Source organism: Diplotaxodon limnothrissa, linkage group LG8 (assembly GCF_057381915.1).
Source record: "Diplotaxodon limnothrissa isolate DT_005_m linkage group LG8, D_limnothrissa_male_GT1.1, whole genome shotgun sequence".
In the NCBI taxonomy this organism is placed as follows: domain Eukaryota; kingdom Metazoa; phylum Chordata; class Actinopteri; order Cichliformes; family Cichlidae; genus Diplotaxodon; species Diplotaxodon limnothrissa.
This window is the reverse complement of record NC_140603.1, coordinates 20,123,040-20,142,040: the sequence shown is the minus strand read 5'-3', so window position 1 is coordinate 20,142,040 and position 19,001 is coordinate 20,123,040. Positions and strand designations below refer to the sequence as shown.

At 40.5% G+C, this 19,001-nt stretch overlaps 3 protein-coding genes across 3 annotated transcripts; all 3 read right to left on the bottom strand.

Moving 5' to 3' along the window:
• Positions 1–692: 692 nt before the first annotated feature.
• dcakd (dephospho-CoA kinase domain containing) lies at positions 693–5,168 on the bottom strand. Its single transcript, XM_085360805.1, has 5 exons — positions 4,878–5,168; positions 3,604–3,715; positions 2,967–3,170; positions 2,089–2,176; positions 693–1,862 (listed from the first exon to the last, which is right to left on the bottom strand). Exons 2-5 carry the CDS (start codon positions 3,713–3,715, stop codon positions 1,577–1,579), a joined length of 690 nt encoding a protein of 229 aa, XP_085216931.1. The 5' UTR covers positions 4,878–5,168; the 3' UTR covers positions 693–1,576.
• A 248-nt stretch (positions 5,169–5,416) lies between these two features.
• Positions 5,417–8,793, bottom strand: pus3 (pseudouridylate synthase 3). Its single transcript, XM_085360804.1, has 7 exons — positions 8,713–8,793; positions 8,006–8,417; positions 7,562–7,842; positions 7,301–7,484; positions 7,019–7,128; positions 6,766–6,938; positions 5,417–5,677 (listed from the first exon to the last, which is right to left on the bottom strand). The coding sequence occupies exons 2-7, from the start codon at positions 8,414–8,416 to the stop codon at positions 5,433–5,435; spliced, it is 1,404 nt and encodes a 467-aa protein (XP_085216930.1). The 5' UTR covers position 8,417; positions 8,713–8,793; the 3' UTR covers positions 5,417–5,432.
• Positions 8,794–11,537: 2,744 nt separating this feature from the next.
• LOC146626799 (CD63 antigen-like) lies at positions 11,538–15,516 on the bottom strand. Its single transcript, XM_085360803.1, has 7 exons — positions 15,460–15,516; positions 13,881–14,069; positions 13,688–13,762; positions 13,426–13,530; positions 12,269–12,406; positions 12,101–12,184; positions 11,538–11,609 (listed from the first exon to the last, which is right to left on the bottom strand). Exons 1-7 carry the CDS (start codon positions 15,514–15,516, stop codon positions 11,538–11,540), a joined length of 720 nt encoding a protein of 239 aa, XP_085216929.1.
• Positions 15,517–19,001: the final 3,485 nt, after the last annotated feature.

Genomic DNA, 19,001 nt, shown 5'->3' with positions numbered 1-19,001 from the left:
TGGTTGTTTGTACTCTCCTTCCTCAATGTTTGAACCTTAACACCATCCTGCCCTGTATAAGTACTTCAGGCTGCTGCAGGCGATGTTATACTGTGAACAGTATGTCTTAGCACACTTTGGGCCTCTTGAAGCCAACTGAGCATTGTTTCAGTGCCTCAGCCTAATTATTGCTGCTGACCATTTCACCAGTTTATGACCACAGGGTACCCACCATTGAATTGAACTGAATCTGCTGCTATCAGGATAGCGAGTCAAGTCACAAAACTTCAAACTGGTTTCTTATTCACTGTACTCAAGTGGTCTCCACAGTCTCCAGAGCTCCTTTGGGATGTGGTGGAACAGTAGATTCACATCACAGATGTACAGCTGACAAACCTGCAGCAACTGTCTGATGCCATCATGGACCAAAATTTCTGAAGAATGCTTCCAGCAGCTTGTTGAATCTATGCTACAAAGAATTAAGGCAGTTCTGAAAGCAAGAGGGGGTCAAATCTAGTACTAGCAAGGCGTACCTAACAAAGTGACCAGTGAGTGTCTATTATTGGGGCCTAATTTAAAACATAATGAAGCAATGAAAACACAGTGACAGACAGCATCTGATACCAGCTACTTTAAAACAGAGGTGCTGGATCGTTTTTATTTAACTTAAGCATATTAGATTACAAATGTATTATTTTAGTTGAAAGGTGCAAAGAAAAAAAAAATCCCACACTCCGTATGTACAGAGGAGAACTTCAAGTGTAAGAAAATACAGTGATAAATAGCAAATCTGTTACTGTTCCCATTAAAAATGGATTGTCAAAGACATTCTCTCATAAATCTTCATATCACAATCTTTACATATTCTGCGTCACATTATTCCGATTTAACCATTTATTTCTCTGACATGTATAATAGTTTAAAACATACCCAGCACTGGGGACAGAAGTAGAGAGAGGTGGCGTCCAATTAATATGCTTGCTTTAGGGACATTCACCATTGTTACTTGTTCCTTTGCTCTCTTAATGTCTCTACAGATTAAAAAGTAAAACAGTAAAACATTTCAAAAACTGGATAATCTAATATGGTGTAAAAGGTGTAACAAAATAAAATCTCTTAGTTTTCAATAATCTTTCTGGACTTCTTGTTTTTTTTAAGGTTAGTTATGTTTAGCATGCGCTGCTACACAAAAATGAAGATTTACCAGCAATTTAAGCTCCGCTCTTCCGTCACAGCTGAGAAAATCACTCTCGTAAATGAGCAAAGATGTAGGAGCTGTACAGCAAGTGAGGCTTGACTGTGTCGCCTTCATATAATTGTTTCTCTCTGAGTGAAACCAACACAAATTGCACAGAGAAGCCTTTCACACTAAACCACATTTGCCAGTGCAAGTTTTGTCAGTAATGTAAGTCCGTGTTAACTGTCAGCAGAGCACGCCATACGGCTGCGCTGTAGTGGTAGGTGCTGTGAAACTAATTTCACAGTAAATTGCATCGATACCGCCGACCTGCTTTTTGCCTGTTTCTATTCACACCCTCATATTTGACCACTTCTTGGACTAAAAACCTCCCGCCCTCACTCATCTTTCTTTCCTCTGTTAGGACAAAAGTATCTTTGCAGCATAGAGCAGCAGCCCACCCAAACCTGCAGTGGCAACAATGGCAATGACCCTGACTAGGAGGAAGTCCATAGAGTCCTCTAGCTTTGTGTGGAGCCGCAGGACCTGCCGGTGGGTGTCCTCCCGGCCGCCTGAATTCTCAATAACATGATTGGCCAAGCCACGCTTTTCATTGAGCGGCATTTGCGCGGCCACACGCTGCTCAGCCTGCTCCTGGGTCAGGCCGTCCCTCTGCATCAAGCGCGAAAGCTGAGTGGCAGGGTCACTGAAAGGGAACAGACGATGGAGGTTATTTATGGTGCATTCATTGTGCCTTGTTAAAAAAGGTCCACTGGCAGTGAATCACATCAATAGGAAGCAGAAAAAGCTGGTTTTAAAGGCCACTTACTGTCAAAACAAACAAAAATGCTTAACGACTTCAAAAATTAATACTGTTAACAGCCCCAAAACGAGACTCTAAGGTAACAGGAAAAAATGAGCAGTGTGCTTACCAGTAAACTACAACAGTGTGGTTCAGAAACCGAGTGAGCCGTCTGGTTTCAAAGAGAAGTGGCACATCCAGAACCACGTAGCGGTACCCTAGTGAGAGAGAAAGAAGTCAACATTACAGACTGTATGTAAAAGATGGACATAGCACTCTTAATACTAAGCTACTGTGTAGAAGGCAACAGTAGCTATTGAGTGTTTAACCTCTCCATATTTTTCCCATAGTATAGTTTTATCTTTGTTTTTAAAATCGGCCACTCTGCTGCCAGTACACTTAACCTTGTGTTAATCTGGCTCCATGTGACAACAGTGTTTACAACTATGACCCCTCAAGTAACAATAAGAGACAAAGAAAAGAACAAAAACCATGAGAGTATTGCTATAAACACAAAGTTTTATGGGTGCAAACAGCAACGTTAAGTAAAGGCGCCAACTTGTTTCTTTCTTGTTTTTTTATTACGAGCCGGACAAAAGTGAGAGTGAATTTCTTATGTTAGATAAATGCCTGCAGTGCAAGACATATGGACATGTGTTCATAAGTTCATGCATTTTAATCATAACCTCCATGTGCCCCAGTCTGCACAACATATAGGTGTGATGGCACTGCTTTAAGATCATATAACAAGTGATGTTTGTGAAGTTTATTTAAAGGCATGTGTGATGCCTTGAGACGCTAATAACTGAATGCACCGAGAGAGTGACATGGGTGTCTTACTGAATTCATTTTAATCATAATGTTCAAACATCTCATGCATTTGACTTGCAAATAGCAGAAAGTTTGGTCTCGCCTCTTGCGCCACCTACACTGCAAAACAGCCTTGGCTCAAATACAGCAGATAATCGTCCCTTTTTCCTTTTGTGCCAAACACGATTCCTCCCTCACCTCTGAGAAAGTAGAAGAGGATCTCTTTGAGCATTGCTTTATGAATCTCTGGGTGGGTGATGGAGTTTAGCAGCTTCCTCTTCTCCTCGCTGGCGAAGATGATTTGGCCCAGCTTCTGCCTGTCGATGTCGCCGTTCTCGAGCAGGATCCCTGGCCCAAAGTGGTGCACGATGCAGGAATAGGCACGTGTGCGCTGCTCAACAACTGCGGACAACAAAAGGAAGCTTGAATGAGTTAAACAATGTAACAGGTTCAAAATTAAAGTAAATTTATTTATGACCAGTAATCCAGCATAAAAAATAGAGGCTGAGATGATATTCGGAACAGACTTGTCACCGAGTGTAATGGAATAATTTGCCTAATGCCTTATATTTCCCCTACATGCAGCTGTGCACTCTTCACCTAGTTCTGTGACCTTTCTATCTTCGCAGTCTAACTAAAACATCATCCCTGCAGTCAGCAGAGACATCCTTCATGATTCATGCTCTCTCTGCAAGCGCTCGTCCTAATAAGCCGGGGTTATCTGAGAGAGTGCCGCCTGAAGATGGCTTCAGCTCGATGACACCCCTGACCAGTATTTCATGTTGAATTTGTGTTCGCCGTGTCAACAGTTTGCAGGGGAGAGATAGCCACCTACCTTTCCTGGCCACGACATCGGCATCAATAATGGGGCATCCAAGCTCCCGCAGCATTGAAGACACTGTGCTTTTCCCAGAGGCAATGCCTCCTGTCAGTCCCACCAGGTACATCTTTAAGCAAACAAACACAAAAATGCATGAAGGCAAAGTAAGTAAAGTAATTACACTAGCGATGCACTGATATGGCCCTGTTTACAGCTGTGGGCCTATCAGAGAATAAGATGACATTTACTAATAGCAGTGGACGATGTTTATCTGCCATGTCACATTAACGTTGCACTGACTTAATGTTCAAAGATAGTCTGATTAAGGCTTTAAAAAGCTACTTATTACAAACAGCACGAACTGGAGAATAAACACAAAGAATAAATAAAATAAATGAATAAATAAACATTGGTATTTACCCAGAGTCCCAAAATAACAAATTTACGGTCATCGTTTTTATGGCTTATGGAATAAAAGGGCCAGTTTGGGTATAACATAATTTCTGACACAGTAAGAAATTCTAGAAAGTCCATAAATGTTATGAGTAAACAAATAGTACTGTGCCACCCCTCACTTCTATTTTTTTTAGTAAAATGAAAGGTTTTTAGGCAATCTTTCTTCTAACTTCTTTAAGTAGTCTCCAGGGATAGTTCTCCAGGCCTCTTGAAGGACATTCAAAGCTCTACTTTACATGTGGGCTGCGTTTTGCTCCGTTTTCTATGAAAATGATCCTACACTGTTTCGATCATGTTGAAGGGGCTCCGGGGAGCCCAATCCATGACTGATACTGTTCCTACTCTTGTGTGTTTTTTCTATCCAGTTATGCTTTCACTGTATTGACGGTGTTTGTGTGATCATTCTTCATGTTGAAAAATGAAGCCAATGCTAAACGAGAGGTGACTTTTGCACTCTACAGTAACTTTTACATGTTAATAAACATATAAAAATAGTTATTACAATCTTTATAACCAAATAACAGATATTTAATTACTGAAATATCTTTAGCTTCTCATTTTAAAGGTTTTGAAGTTTCACAACACGCCCCCTGCTGTGGAATTAGGTGAACTACACTCTCCATATAGTACCTGGCTATGCAAAGTCAAACTGGTTTGACTGGTTCGAAAGTCAGCTTTGAGGTTATTCTCTATTAAACACCGGTCAAAAATAAAACCTTTAAAGAAACGACTCGCTCACGATTTAACACGGCAGAGAGCGGCTTCTTGTTAGTATCAGGTTGGTTTGACACAGCGATTAAAACAAACTCATGTCAGGGGAATTTTAGCTTTACCTTGTCAGAGAGAGAGTGTCCTTAAACCGGCTGGATATACAGCGGGAGTCCGGGCAAAGCAGAAGCACTAGAGAGGGGGGGCTGTTGCGTTAAACAACAACCAGGGCTGCTAACAGGCTAACACAGGTGTTAAATCAGGTCAGAAGGAGCTCAAACAACAACGACGCCATTTTTACCGGGTCCAGCTCAACACGAAAGCCAACAAATGAGCTGGAGACAGCGGTGCTGCTGGAAACTGCCCTCCTTTACAGTTCACCTGTATTCTACTCACTGCTAACAACCTAGCTGCTAAGCCTGACAGGCGCTACCTCTTAATTAACCCGACATCTCATATTTCTATTAGCGTTGGTTCCGCCTCGCTTTAGTTCCCCGTCAAGCAAAACTCAGCGAGTCCATCTTTCTCCAAAATGTGTTTATTTTAAAGCAAAACACGCACCAGCATGAGTCAAAGATATCCGTGCGCTGTTTGTAGTAAATAAAAGGAAAATTAAACATTTATGGTTGAAAATTACTACAAAATACATCTTGCAAGTCCTTTCTTAAGTTTAAAGAAAATTAATCTTCTTTTGAATCCATATTTTGTTTTGGCGTCTCTGAAGAAATGTTTGAATGTTTAGATCTTTTTCCCCTGTGGATCATTTCGCCTCCATTCTCCCCTTCTTCACGCTCCAGTCTGCCTCTTTTCACGAAATGATTTATCCTCGACTCGAGGCTCTCGCAGCACGGGCGCTCCAGGAGCGGCCGGTAATTTCTCTGCCTGCTGCCTTCTACCAGCCAGCAGTGGTTGGAGGACACAGCTCCTGTGGATGAAGAGCAGTGAGATAGTTTGTACAATGTTTTTTCACAGCAGGCATTTTGACTCATGTCAAAGCAGATAACTGGCTGGCCCAACTAGGTGCATTCCTAGATCCTAAAAAAAAAAAAAATACTCTGACATCCTAGAAATACAGGTACATCCACTTCATTAGGTACAACTGGTTGTTAGCGCAAATATCTAATCGGCTAATCACAATGGAGCAAATCATTATATTTAGACAGATTCAAGACGCCCTGACGTTTAAACAGAGCATCAGAAGCGGGAACACTGTAGTTGGTGGCAGATGAGCTGGACTCAGTTTTTAAGAAACAATTACTTTACTGGGATTTTCCAGTAGAAGTAGTCAAACCTTGAAGCAGATGGGCTACAGCAGCAGAAGCCCACACCAAGTGCCACTCCTCTCAGATAAGAACAGGAAACTGAGGGTACATTTTACATGGTGTCACCAAAACTGTACAATAGAAGATTAGATTAATGTTGTCTGATCTGATGGGTCTCGATTTCTGCTGCAACATATGGATGTTTGGATAAGAATTTGGTGTAAACACATAAAAGCATGGATCCATCCTGCCTTCTATCAATGGTTCACACCGGTGACAGTGTCATAGTGTGGAGGATCTTTTCTAGGCACACTTTGGGACCCTTATTTAAACTCCACAGTCTTCCATGGTCACTCATCTTCTTCTGATGGTTACTTCCAGCAGGATAACACAAGAATTATGACAGTTGTGAAGGTAAAAGGAACAACATGTACCTAATAAAGAGGCCTGTAAGCTCATATCCACACACAAAACAACCGAAATGAGATGCAGAAATCATGTAAAACAAACACATGTAGACACAAAATATCCCAAACGTGACTCGATATTATCATTGTGACACTAAACAATCAGAACTGTATAAAACAGCAAAATTTAGGCAAAAAAAGAGAATAGAAATATGTACACAAATGACAAAATTTAAAAAAATACAGTAAATAACCACAAAACAACTAAAATTATGCAAAACATAACTTGAGAGAAACTATTTAAATGCCTTAAAAATCTTCACTTCTCTTATCCAGCTTCTCACCTCGGTCTTCCAAGCCCTGGATCATCCCCTGCAGGACGTGGGCCTTCACCGTGCTCTGGGTCCAGTGCTGCTGCAGTGCAGCCAGGACAAAGCCCCCCTCTTCACTCTCCTGCGTCCAGCTCAGGCCTTCAAAGTGGCAGTTGTACAGCACCAAAGGGTAGTCTACTGCCATGCTGAAGATGACACAGATTCATATAATAAATATTTTTTTTTTATTTGAATATTTTAACCACTTCTACAGCAGTCAGTTCACCTGTACTGGGGCTTCCTGGGGTTATTCTCCACATCCAGGAGCTGATTGATTATATCCGCGGCTTCCAGCTTCTGTCCAATCAACAGAAGCACCGCCATCATGCACCGTACCTGCAGCACATAAAAGGAAATAACCAAAAATTCACTACATACCACCAAACCATTCAACCTTAAACTCCATCCTCTGATCCGGTTTCTCTAAATCTAAACTTTCACATTAAAAAATGTTTGCAAGAGATGAAGGGTAAAGGGAAAGCAGCGTAGAGTAACTCTCTCCTGGTACCTGGTGGTAAAGGAAGGCTAATCCTTTGATCTCAAATATGAAGAGGTCATACTGGTCTGTGCTGGAGGCATGCTGAGGCTGCGCAGGCTTGACTGTGGCTGATAAGATGGTCCTCTCGAACTGCAGGACACCGTTGCCCACGTCCATTTTACACAGGTTCCTGAAGTCATGAGTCCCCTCATATCTGCCGGAAGCAAGGAGGTTGTCAAATAAGGGCTAAGTTTTAAAGGTGTGTTTACCTTTTATGTGTTCTCCACCCACCTTTTAGCAGCTTCCGCCATCAGCACCACATCCAGAGATCCTCGGGGGAAGTAGTAGCGGTACGTGCGGGACTGACAGTCGAAGCGTGCGCTGAAACCCTCCAGTACTGGTGCCCAGTCCAAGACCCTGATGTCCTGCGGCAGGACTCTGTTCAGCATCTTCACGTATGGAAGCTCAGAGGTGGCAGAAGAAGCGGCTTTGGTACTGACGTCAACATTTTCAGGCAGTGTGATGCCCAAACCGGCACAAAACTGCGTGGAGCGCAAGTCGATGGTTATGACCTGCGGGGGGAAAAATTAACCACATGAAAAACTATTAATAGTATTAAGGTACAGAGTCTTTTCAGGTTAAAATGGAGGTCGATGATAAGCTGTGGTAACTCATAAAGGGGGCATCCGACAGAAGGATTATATGAGTAAAAAATATGTATCTCTGCTAACTCACTTGGGAAAAAGCACTGACTCCTTTATCAGTGCGCCCACAGCGGTGGTAATTGGAAGTCTGGCGGTCCTGGATCAGCCGAGTCTTTAGCAGGGCTTCAAAGAGTCTGGCCTCCACAGTGTTGTCTGTGTTCTCCTGGACTGCAAACCCCTGATAGGCCCACCCCAGGTAAGCCAGCCGCAGAGCCACATGGCGCCGGGGGTGTGCAGAGAAGTCAAAAGGACGATCTTTTCCTGCTTTCTTTCTCTCCTTTTTGCTGCTGCCAGTGTTCCCATCAGATTTACAGTCTTCATTAAGGGATGGACTGGATGACATTTCAACATCTCCAGTTTCACTGCTCTCTTTCAGCTCGGACCTGAGCTTCTCCAGCTCAGCCTCCAGCTCCTTTATCCGCTGGATTAAAACATCTGACATGCTGCTTGGAAGAAAGAACAAAGGAAAGAACATTTATTTAAAAATTTACTTAAATAACTACAAATAATCAGCCCAGCTTATATTCAATGAAGCCTACGTAATCATCTCCTCTTAGTTTAATTCATGTCAAAGTTTCTTTAAGGGTTTTTTTGGTCAACTGTACTACAACTGGGATTATTTTTATAAAGCGAACTGAACGCTACACAGCCTGCTAGCTAGTGAACGAAGTTAGATACGAGGGATTTAGTGGGATTAACGAGGCCGTAAATTACATTACAGTTAATCTGTGTTTTTACCTGTATTTTCAGCCTCAATGTTTTCGATTATTCTGCTCCTCTGTTAGTTTTGCTTCTGGCTGTCGGGATCACGTATGCTACTCTCCCCGCTGATAAATTTATCGGGAGGCGGACGGATTTTGCCAACGGACACATTTCCCCCCTTCACGGGATTTCTGGGAAATGTAGTTTAGTTGCTTAAATTGTCGTCAGCCGATGACTGCCATACTTAGCAGTTATTTTTATACTCCCCATGAGCGAACATACCATAATATGGGTAAAAAAAACAGGCCAGAGTTTATTTCTAAAAGCTTGTCTTACACTATTAACTGTATCTATTACAGAAAACTATTATATGTATTCAAGGTAATGGATTTTTACTTTTTCCATCCCTAGCCTTTTCTTAGCCTAAAGTGCCATGTCCTCAATCATCTTTGTTCAGCTTACGTTTAAGTTGTAAAAATGCAAATAATTTGACATTTTTCATTACTGTGGCATGGCTTTCTTTATATTATTATATACCAAATTTTGTTTTTGCTATTATTACATTTATAATGTTTAAGTCTTTGAAGTAGGTTGTGGCACTGAATTGCCTGTACCCAAACCTACTCTAAATAGGGCCCCGTTAGTCCTCGAGTCACCTGATATACAGCAGATTTTATTTGTTTGTTTGTTTTGAAATTCAATTAATCTCAATTTTTATGAGTATAGAGCCAAATCACAACAACAGTCACCTTAAGGCGGTTTATAATTTAAGGTGAAGACCCTTAAATAATAAAGAAAAGACCCCAAACAATCAACAAAGGCTATGATGACCCCCTATGAACAATTACTTGGTAACAGTGGGAAGGAAAAACTCAGTTTTAACAAGATCAAGGCTCAGGGAGGGACAGCTATCTGCCTGCTAAATGGTTGAGTGTTTGAGGATGATAGGACAACCATTCGAGCTATTATAGTTTTGTATATTTTTTAATAGATTGTGTTAGTTTTAGTCTTTTTAATTAAAAGTGTATGGATCACACATGCCAGGTACGATTTAGTAAAATCAGTACAGGTATTACAATAAAAACACATAACTTTTTGAAAGCATTTGAATCACATTCTTGTAGACATCCGCACCTTGGAAATCATCTACCAGACTTGTATTAGCCTTTTTCACCCCATGTTTCAGATGAAAGATGACACAGTACTTTAATTCACAGTGACTGAGAAGCTCCTACAAAGGAACCATGCGAAATCTTCTATTTTCCTGTCCAATGCACCTTCCTCGTGATTCCTGGTTTTTTGTTTGTTTGTTTTTTGGCAGGTCAGGAGAGCAGGAGTTCAAACACCAGAGGGGCGGACATATGGCAGTTATGCCTATAAAGGGATCCACAGCACCAACACTTGTCTTTAGACATCACAAAGAGGTGAAAAAAGACACAAAAAAACCCTGAAACTGAGCTGAAAGTGTGTTTCTTTCCTCCAGCTGTTTGTGAGAGTCTTTTCATTTATTTTGTATAGCAGTAGCTTCACAGGGTAAGTGGCACCGCAGTGCTGTCAGGCACAACTGTTAATTATTCCAGATGCAGAGACAGAATTGGTCGAGCTCTTGCATTAAATCACAGTCTGCTCTTTTCTACATGTCCGATTACACATTAAATGGCATGTAATCACAGTTTGGTGTTTGTCTGCTGTGTCGCAAATAGTTTTTCAGGATGGTTACCAAACTAATCTGCCCTCTCTGCTCATTAAAGGGCCAATTCACCCAAAAACAAAACAAGCAAATAAAGACTGTCCATCCATAGAACTGGATCCAAAGTTTGGAAACGCTGATTCAGCTGTGAGTCATGGCCCTGGGTCAGTCGACCTTGTGTTTTGAATTCATGGTCTCTCATTTATTATTTATTATGCGATCCCAACATTGCGTAATATTTATATTATTTCTGGTAGTAATCCTCGTAGTGTGTTTAGTCTTGTTCTCTGTTCTAAATTCCTTTAGAGTTTATGTGTCTCTTATTTTTTTCTTCCTCCTGTGTCAAGTTTCTTGTGAAGTTCATTTATATGTCTGTGTCCACCCTGTGTAATTATCACTTCCTATTTTACTTACTTACTAGGTGTGTTCTGTTTGCTTTTCTTTTAATTTTGCATCCTTGTCTTGTCGACTGTGATTCGGTTCACCGTGTTTTGTTCTCACCAACTGTCTCCACTGACCCGAATCACTATCCTGTGTATATACTGTCTCAGTCTCCCTTTGTCAGAGTGTCAGTCATCTTCCTCTCTTGTCTCCCAGCTCCTGTATGCCCTAGCTCTAATTCCCAGTTTAGATTCCGGTAAGTTGAAGCTTTCAGTTTTCCTTTTGTATTTTATGCTTCATTTTGTATTTTGGTTCTTAGCCTGAATAAATGTTTCACTATTAGCTCACCACCATCTGCCTCTATGTTTTCTCCTCACAAACGTCGCAATTTATGACAAACTAGCGCACTTAATTCTCGTTTTTTTTAAAGACATTAGACATATAGCCTGTAAAATCATTCAACCCTGGAAAAGAACAGTCAAAAATATAACTAAAAGCCTAAAATGAAAGAATTCATGCCCATGATGACTGTATGTAACCTTCTAATCACAACACACGTTTTTAATTGTTAAAAGCTAATTAAACAACACCACAAAACCCCAATGCGATCACATGTTTAATAATTATGTGCATAGCAAGCATGAATGTTAATTTAAAATAGATTTTTTCACCACTATAGCAGGTCAATTTCTCTTTGTTAGATACTAGCTGCAATTATAGCAAGTATGTAGATACGATTTTTTTCTAGACACAGTCGAGCATCCAGAGATAATAGAGCAGTGATGATGCATTAGCTGATGTTTTCGTAGTTCTTTCGCTTAATGTCCAGACACAAGCACACCCCGACTAATACTCCAAAAACCTGCAACAGGGAAAAGGTCAGAAGTTACTGGCAGCAAATGAACTCAATGGCACACCCAAAAGGTTATTTTCTTGTTCTGGAAAAAAGTAATTTTTTCTTCATTTCATCACCTGGGGCAGTCAGGATGAGACAGGCTTTATTATCATTCAAGTTATCCTCTGCTATTTAAATATTCTTTACAATGTCTGCTACTGCTGGAAACTAAATTACTAAATTAATCCAGTATACATGTTTTTATTTTTATGTAGAGACATTTGGGGTATCTTTAGATGTTTGACATTTCTGATTTTTCTTTGTCTTTTTTCCACCTAAAACAGATTAAAATTAACCTTTTGGGCTCACACTGGCTCCTGCACAGTTAATCAGTAGGTAAGTGTACTGGATTGGCATTTAAAATGATCATTTCTTACAGTAATATGACATTTACTCTTGCAATGTGAGCATTTTGCTTCACAGTTAAATGTGAGCAAGGGGAAATTGCAGAAGCTTACCTCCGTGACTCCAAGAGCAATGCAGACAGCGCCGACCCACACCAGATTTTTCAACAGGAAGACACTGATTGCCCAGAGGCAGCCCTGAGGAGGATCGCACGGTCATAAAATACAGTATTTGTTTGCAGAAAATAGATGAAAATTGCTTGAAATGATTTCCTGTCAGACCTTTTTATGTGCCTTCTCCTTGTCCTGTCCACAGCCCTCACTCTTCACCACGCAGCAGGAATCTGGCACGGCGTCGTGCTTTTCCCAGCCCGCGCTCTGGGACCAGTCGGCATAGCTGTCCGCACCACAACACTTGAACTGTAATGATAACGACACTGTGATAGTGAAGCACCAAAGCTGTATTAATCACTGGTTGTGACTATTTGTGGTTCACGATAAATATTCTTCAAGTGTTGCTTTGTAGAAAGTCAGTTTGTCTACTTAACTACTAATTTTCACACAGATGCTGAAGGCGTGTTATTTACACTTACTAGCCACTTTATTAGGTACACCTTGCTAGCATTAGGTTGGGCCTCCTTTTACCTTCAGAGTTGCCTTAATTCTTCATGGTACAGATTCATGCTGAGATGTAAGCCTTCAAACTTAAACTCCCTAAGTAATTCCAGCATTTTTCTCATTGCTGGTCTTTGTTAATTACCCTCTCACTCTTTTGTCTTCACACTCTTATATTAAAGTTAGTCATCTTAATTTGACTGTAAACAAGAGCACTCAGATAGAGCAACTCCCCCCGAGTAGCAGGGGCAATACTAAACCTTTGATGTTTTATGTTTTTATTACAACATGCTGATGTCAGCCTGCTTTTATAACGACCATATAATATCCATAAAAGATTTGTGAGTAATATAAAATTTTTACTGATTTTCACATTTGGCGTGACCTCGGCCTTGACCTTTATCTATTTTTCACCTAAATTAAATCAGCTTTTGCTGTTAATGGCATCCAGCAATGCACAAAATATGAGCATGCCGTGTTGAAAACTGTGGACATTAGAAGGTGGGTACACTGTGGGTCACAATGACATGGAGATGTTCAGCAATGATACTCATTTGGTACTAAGAGGGTGAAGAAAGTATCTTCTGCTGCATTAAACCACCAATAGCTTGAATCATTGATACAATGCAGGATGGAGCCACGCTTTCATGTTTACACCAGATTCTGACCTTACCATCTGAATGTTGCAGCAGAAATTTAAAGCAGGCATCATTTTCCCATCAAGAGAGGAAATGAAGAGTCCCTATAAGGGGTTTTTGCACTTCCTCCAATCCATCAGGTGTTTCTCAAAAATACAGAACATTACAGTAGGCTCTGCGTGTCACCTTTTCCTGAATTTTGTCAATTGCATGCCTCCTCTCAGGGCTGTAGTCGTTGATCACTTCCTGTGCTTTGGCGTTGACACCATTAGCCATCTGCAGAAGGGCGGCCTACAGAGAAAATCAGATAAAATAACCAGAACAGACACTGGAACTTAGATATATTTTAAGTAATGCTACTGATATTATGACTGGAGAACCGCTGCTAATGGCAAAATTTGACCTTGATCTCAAGTAGTTCCTTTCTGGTGCGATTTTAATGTCTTACCCTACTGCGAAATATGTAAAAGGCGGCTCCTGTGAGGACCTCCAAGAGGATGATCACTATCAGGATGCAGATGAACTATAGATAAAGAAAGTGAACGCTGTTAGAGATCTCCAGAACATCTCCAGTGCTCATTAAAAAAAGCTTTTGGAAAGAATCGCCACTTAATCACATTTAATTTCATTACAGTACTTACACAAGCAACCATAGATGAACTATTAAAGAATGCACCAATGTGGCCCAAGAGGGATACGAAGGCTATGATGACCCCCACTGCAATGAGGACTATAGCAATTTTAGACAAGTTGCTCCCTGTGAAGGTGCCGATATCTGAATACGTCGAGTACTGCAGCACTCCTATAGTGATGAGGGCAACCCCAGACAGCTGAAAAAAAGAAGTTTAACAGCAGGACAGCAATGTAGTGCTTTACATGGAAACAATAAATTAAAAGAGGGTGGTTTTGTTCATTCCTGTCAATACGACCTCATTTCAATATAAACTTACTGTCCCTATGTTAAAAAGTAAAAGCAATTTTGAGACTCCAGCAAATGAAGCAAACTTGGAACAGTGGTGAACTTTCCCAGGAGTGGCCGTCCTACCAAGATTACTCCAAGAGTTCATCGACGACTCATCCAGGAGGTCACAAAAGACCCCAGAACAACATTTAAAGACCTGTAGGCTTCACTTATATTAGCTGAGCTCAAGGTTCACGATTCAATAATAACAAAGAGACTGGGTAAAAATGGCATTCATGGAAGAAAACCACAGCTGACCACAGAGAACAGAAGAAGCACAAAGGCTCGTCTAACATTTGGCAGAAAATCTGGGTAAATATTCGGTGGATGGAAAAGACATAAGCTAAACTTTCTGGAAGGTTTGAGTCCCATTACATCTGACATAAAAATAACACAACATTTTATTTTAAAAAAAACATCACACAAGCAGTCAAACATGGTGGTGGTCTGTGATGGTCTGGGGCTTTGTTGCTACTTCAGGACCTGGATGAGAAAATCCTGAAGGAGAATTTCTGGCCATCAGTTTGTGCCCTGAAGCTCAAGAGTACTTGTGTTAGTATATGTTATTTTGTCCTTTATAATCATACGACCATTGCCTGTTATTGGATTTTTGCCCTTTGACAGCTTTGTAATTGGATTGTGTGCTCTCACTGACTGCCTACCAGTGTGTGACATCCTCATGTTCAGCGTAACACGGCGTTATTTGCATTTCATAAAATTTGAATGTGTGTATTGCTGCCACAAAAAGTTATCAACCTTAATAATAGATCTCAAAAGTATGACATTTTTCTTGAAATATTTTTAAAATAGATATATTTCATAAAGGTTACTCTGTGTGGGTTACACGTCATGCACCAGTTAGTATTTAGGGCATAAAATTTCTGAAGCGTGCACAGGACACCGTGCAGGTTTATCTGGCGATGATACTGATTAGCTTCTAAATTTGTTAAAGTTCCCTTTGCTCAGCTCAGCTGCTACAACCCCACAAAACGGCTTAATATGAGTGTGTTTTGGAAATTTGGAAGGGCAAATCAAGTCTCTTGTTGCATGTGTATCTTCCCTTGGATAATCCGGCGTGCAGTCAAAGTTTCCTGGACTTCTAAAAAGATATGAGTGATTCAATTTTGGCTTTATTCTTTCGTTACCTCTACTACTCCTGCTCTTTATTGATTCTAATCTTTCCATGATATCACCAATCAGTGCTGTCAATCATCACTTCTCATCAAAATTAGATAGAATAGAATTGCTCTATTACTCACCAAGAAGAGCGTGTTGAAGAAAATGAAACAACACTTGATGCCGAAGACACTGCACATTTTGAGGTGGTCTGAGCAAATAATAAATAAGTGAATCCAGAAGGTTGCAGACTTCCCTCAATCCAAATACGGGTCAAGTCAGGGTGAATAGAGTGCAATTCAGTGGCGAGTGTGTCATATGACCCTATGGAAATGAACCGGCAGCCCGATAGCTTTCAAGTTGATGTAGGTATCTTTTGAATGCATCAAGCCCGTCTTTGCATAGAGGCGTCACACATCAGTGAATACAAACTGCGCCGTAATATACGGTTATTTAAATACTGGGAATTTCACTCGACAAACATCTATAAATCTAAAAGGTCGTCCCCAAATATGACGATGTTTTGTCTTTTTAAACATTTATGTGGCAGATGTTTGCAGATGTTCTGCCTCTCTTTGTAGGTGTTTTGGGACCTTCAGGTGAAGTGCAGGATCGTCTGTAACCAGTCTTCAGAGCTCTTTGATCTCTGTAGATTATTTAGATTTTATTGTGACTATTTTGTCTCATTTTGATCATTTTCTGTATGCGGTGTGTTTTGTAGTTCACAATCATAATCCATACATATCCCCTGCAGTGTAGACACTGTTGTGTGAATATTATTGAAGCAGATCAATTTTCATGACTAGTATGTTTAAAATAACATGCCATAACACTAAACACTAAACAAAAAGGTGCAATTTAAGTGTTTGTTTCTGTATTCTTATTAAAATCCCAATTAAAAGAAACAAACTTTTACCACAACAATTTTTCTAAATGCTGGAATATTTTTATTCAGTATTATTCTTTTAATTTTGTTAAAGTCCAGATACAGATAAATAAAATCTGCATTTTTGTCTCAAGAAATATATATAAGCAACTGTGATTATCTGATCTTGCTTCTTCAGGGCTCCTTCCTTCTGTTTGCGGACCAAGCTCTTTCTCACAGCTTCCCCACCAACACGTGGATCACAGGCCGCCTGGCTCGATTCACAGTGACCTCGAAATGAGAGGCAGAGATGCTTGTTGCACACTGCCAGAGTTCTCTTTGTTTCTCACATCTTTTTGTATTATTTTCCTTCTTCCTTCCTCTTTCGTTCTTCTTTGATGTTTGCTCTTTTCCCTCTCCTGCTTTCTCAGAGCTCAGGTCAGACTGCCTCGACCTGCGAAGAACAATGCTGCATCATATTTTTCTGTTTTTCCCTTTAACCACCGGATTGCAGGCTCTTTGAACGTCTGTCTAAAGGTTTCCTTCAAGAAGCAGTAATCATTAGAGAACTAACAGAGGGTTGGCTGTCAGTCAGGAGGCAGGTTTATCTGTTGCATCACAAGTCATTTGTGTTCACTCATGCCTGTGGTTTTGTCTGCCTTCTTCTCATCACCGAGTCTCTGTCCGTGGAGCCTTATCTGCTTGTTCTTATTTGCCTGCAGGATAAAGAAGAATATTTGAGATTACTTGAGTGAAGTCTGCTTCAGTGCTGATAGTTTAGCAAAGCAGTCAATTTTCATGACTTGAAAAAGTTAAACCCAGGACTTGGATGAACCTAAATATTCTCACAGATGGATCTTAAACACCAGCGAATTTAGTTTTTCAGCAAAGTAAACAATGGCAGATTTTATCACCTCTGCAGTGCGAGGCATATAGCCACAGGGGGGCTCCATTTCCAACCATTTAACTGTAATAACACTGACATTCACTAATATTTGGACTTCCATTGCTTCGATGTCACAGAGTGATGGAGAGATGGAGTCTGCATGTCTCTGAAGGAGTTTGTGGGAACAGGACGCAAAATGATTACAACATAGTCTGCATGTCTTTGAAGCACGTCATGAGAACAGGAAGAAAAATCATTACCATAGATGGAGTAGTCAGTCAGGGACGGAGAACATTGTCCTTCCTTCTCTTTGCTTTTCCTGTTTTGAATTCCAGGGCACTTCGTCAAAAGCTTATGTGACTTCCGCTTGATAAGAATCATTAGTCAGGAACGAGCTTGGACTCTAAGGCTGTGCTGTCTTGGATATTAATGAATATTAATGAAAAATTAATGAATATACATAAGTTGTTGGACAAAGACACACTTTCTTTTAGTTTTGCCTCTGTGTGGATAATAAAAGCTACACAAGACTTTTTCAAGATGAAGGACAATGTTGCAGCCCTATGAGTTGCTCAAGGCAACAACGTTCTTCAATGCCCAAGTCAGTCACCTGATCTCAACCCAGCAGAGCATGTGTTTCAGTTATTAAACACACAACTGAATGCATGAAGACTCACAACCAAGCAGCAGCTGAAGGTGGCTGCAGTAAAGGCCTAACTGAGCATCTCAAGGGAAATTCATGACATTCTAGACCACAGGTGTCGAACTCCAGGCCTCGAGGGCTGGTGTCCTGCAGATTTTAGATGTGTCCTTGATCCACCACAGCTGATTTAAATGGCTAAATTACCTCCTCAATAAGTCTTGAAGTTCTCCAGAGGCCTGGTAATGAACTGATCACTTGATTCAGGTGTGTTGACCTAGGGTGATATCTAAAACCTGCAGGACACCGACCCTCGAGACCTGGAGTTCGACACCCCTGTTCTAGACAGTCATAGACTGCCTAAAGTCTAGTATTTAAGTTTTTTTTTTAGATCCGTAATATATTGATTTTGGGAGGGTTACATAAATCTGAAGTCTGCACTTCAGTTGCACATTGACTGCTTGAGTTAAAATCCACTGAGGTTAAATCACAAAATTGTGTCTTTTGTCCTGCAAATTATCAAGCTAACTGTATTTTGTACATTAATGATGTTATCCTATAGTAGATGGATTCATAAAGCGCATGTGCTGATTGCATTAAACAGTTTCTTTTCGATCACATATGGTTTATTTCTAAATAATATGAGATTCGATTAAGAAAGACAGAAACTTCTCTTCGTGCATGGTGTATTTTCTGTTTTTATCTTTAGATTTTAGAGAAAAGCACAGCATCTACATACATTTTAAGATATTGTAAGAATTGTAAAACTGATGCATTGCATTCCAGTACCTGCCCTTTGTCACCATCAGTACCCTGTTAATCATTCATGGGTCTGCTCCATCAATCTGTATGCTTTGAGCAGTGGAGATTTGTCCGCAGTCTGATGTAAACTGTGCGCCTCAGCCATATGGGAACACTTACAAATACCAGCCCATGTAATCGTTTCCTTACATTCTTGCACGGAGGAAGAAAAACACATTATAGGGGTTTGTTTGATGCATGTCGATAGGCTGTTGCTCAACCTGTTGTTGGTGTTGAATGCAAGGCAGAAGAAGAATTTGATTTGCTTGTTCTGATAATCATTCAGCCACAATTAGGTCAGCATCAACCGGTTTACATAACCGGTTTTATGTGAGCACATAACAGCTCTTGATGATGTACAGTAGAGGTCAGGTCCCTATAGCGCTATAAAATCTGCAGCAGTAGCAGCGCTGCACATGCACAATTATGTATCAGTATTTGGGTCGTCTAGATGGGTTCATAAGGTTTTTGCACTTACATAAGAATATTACTT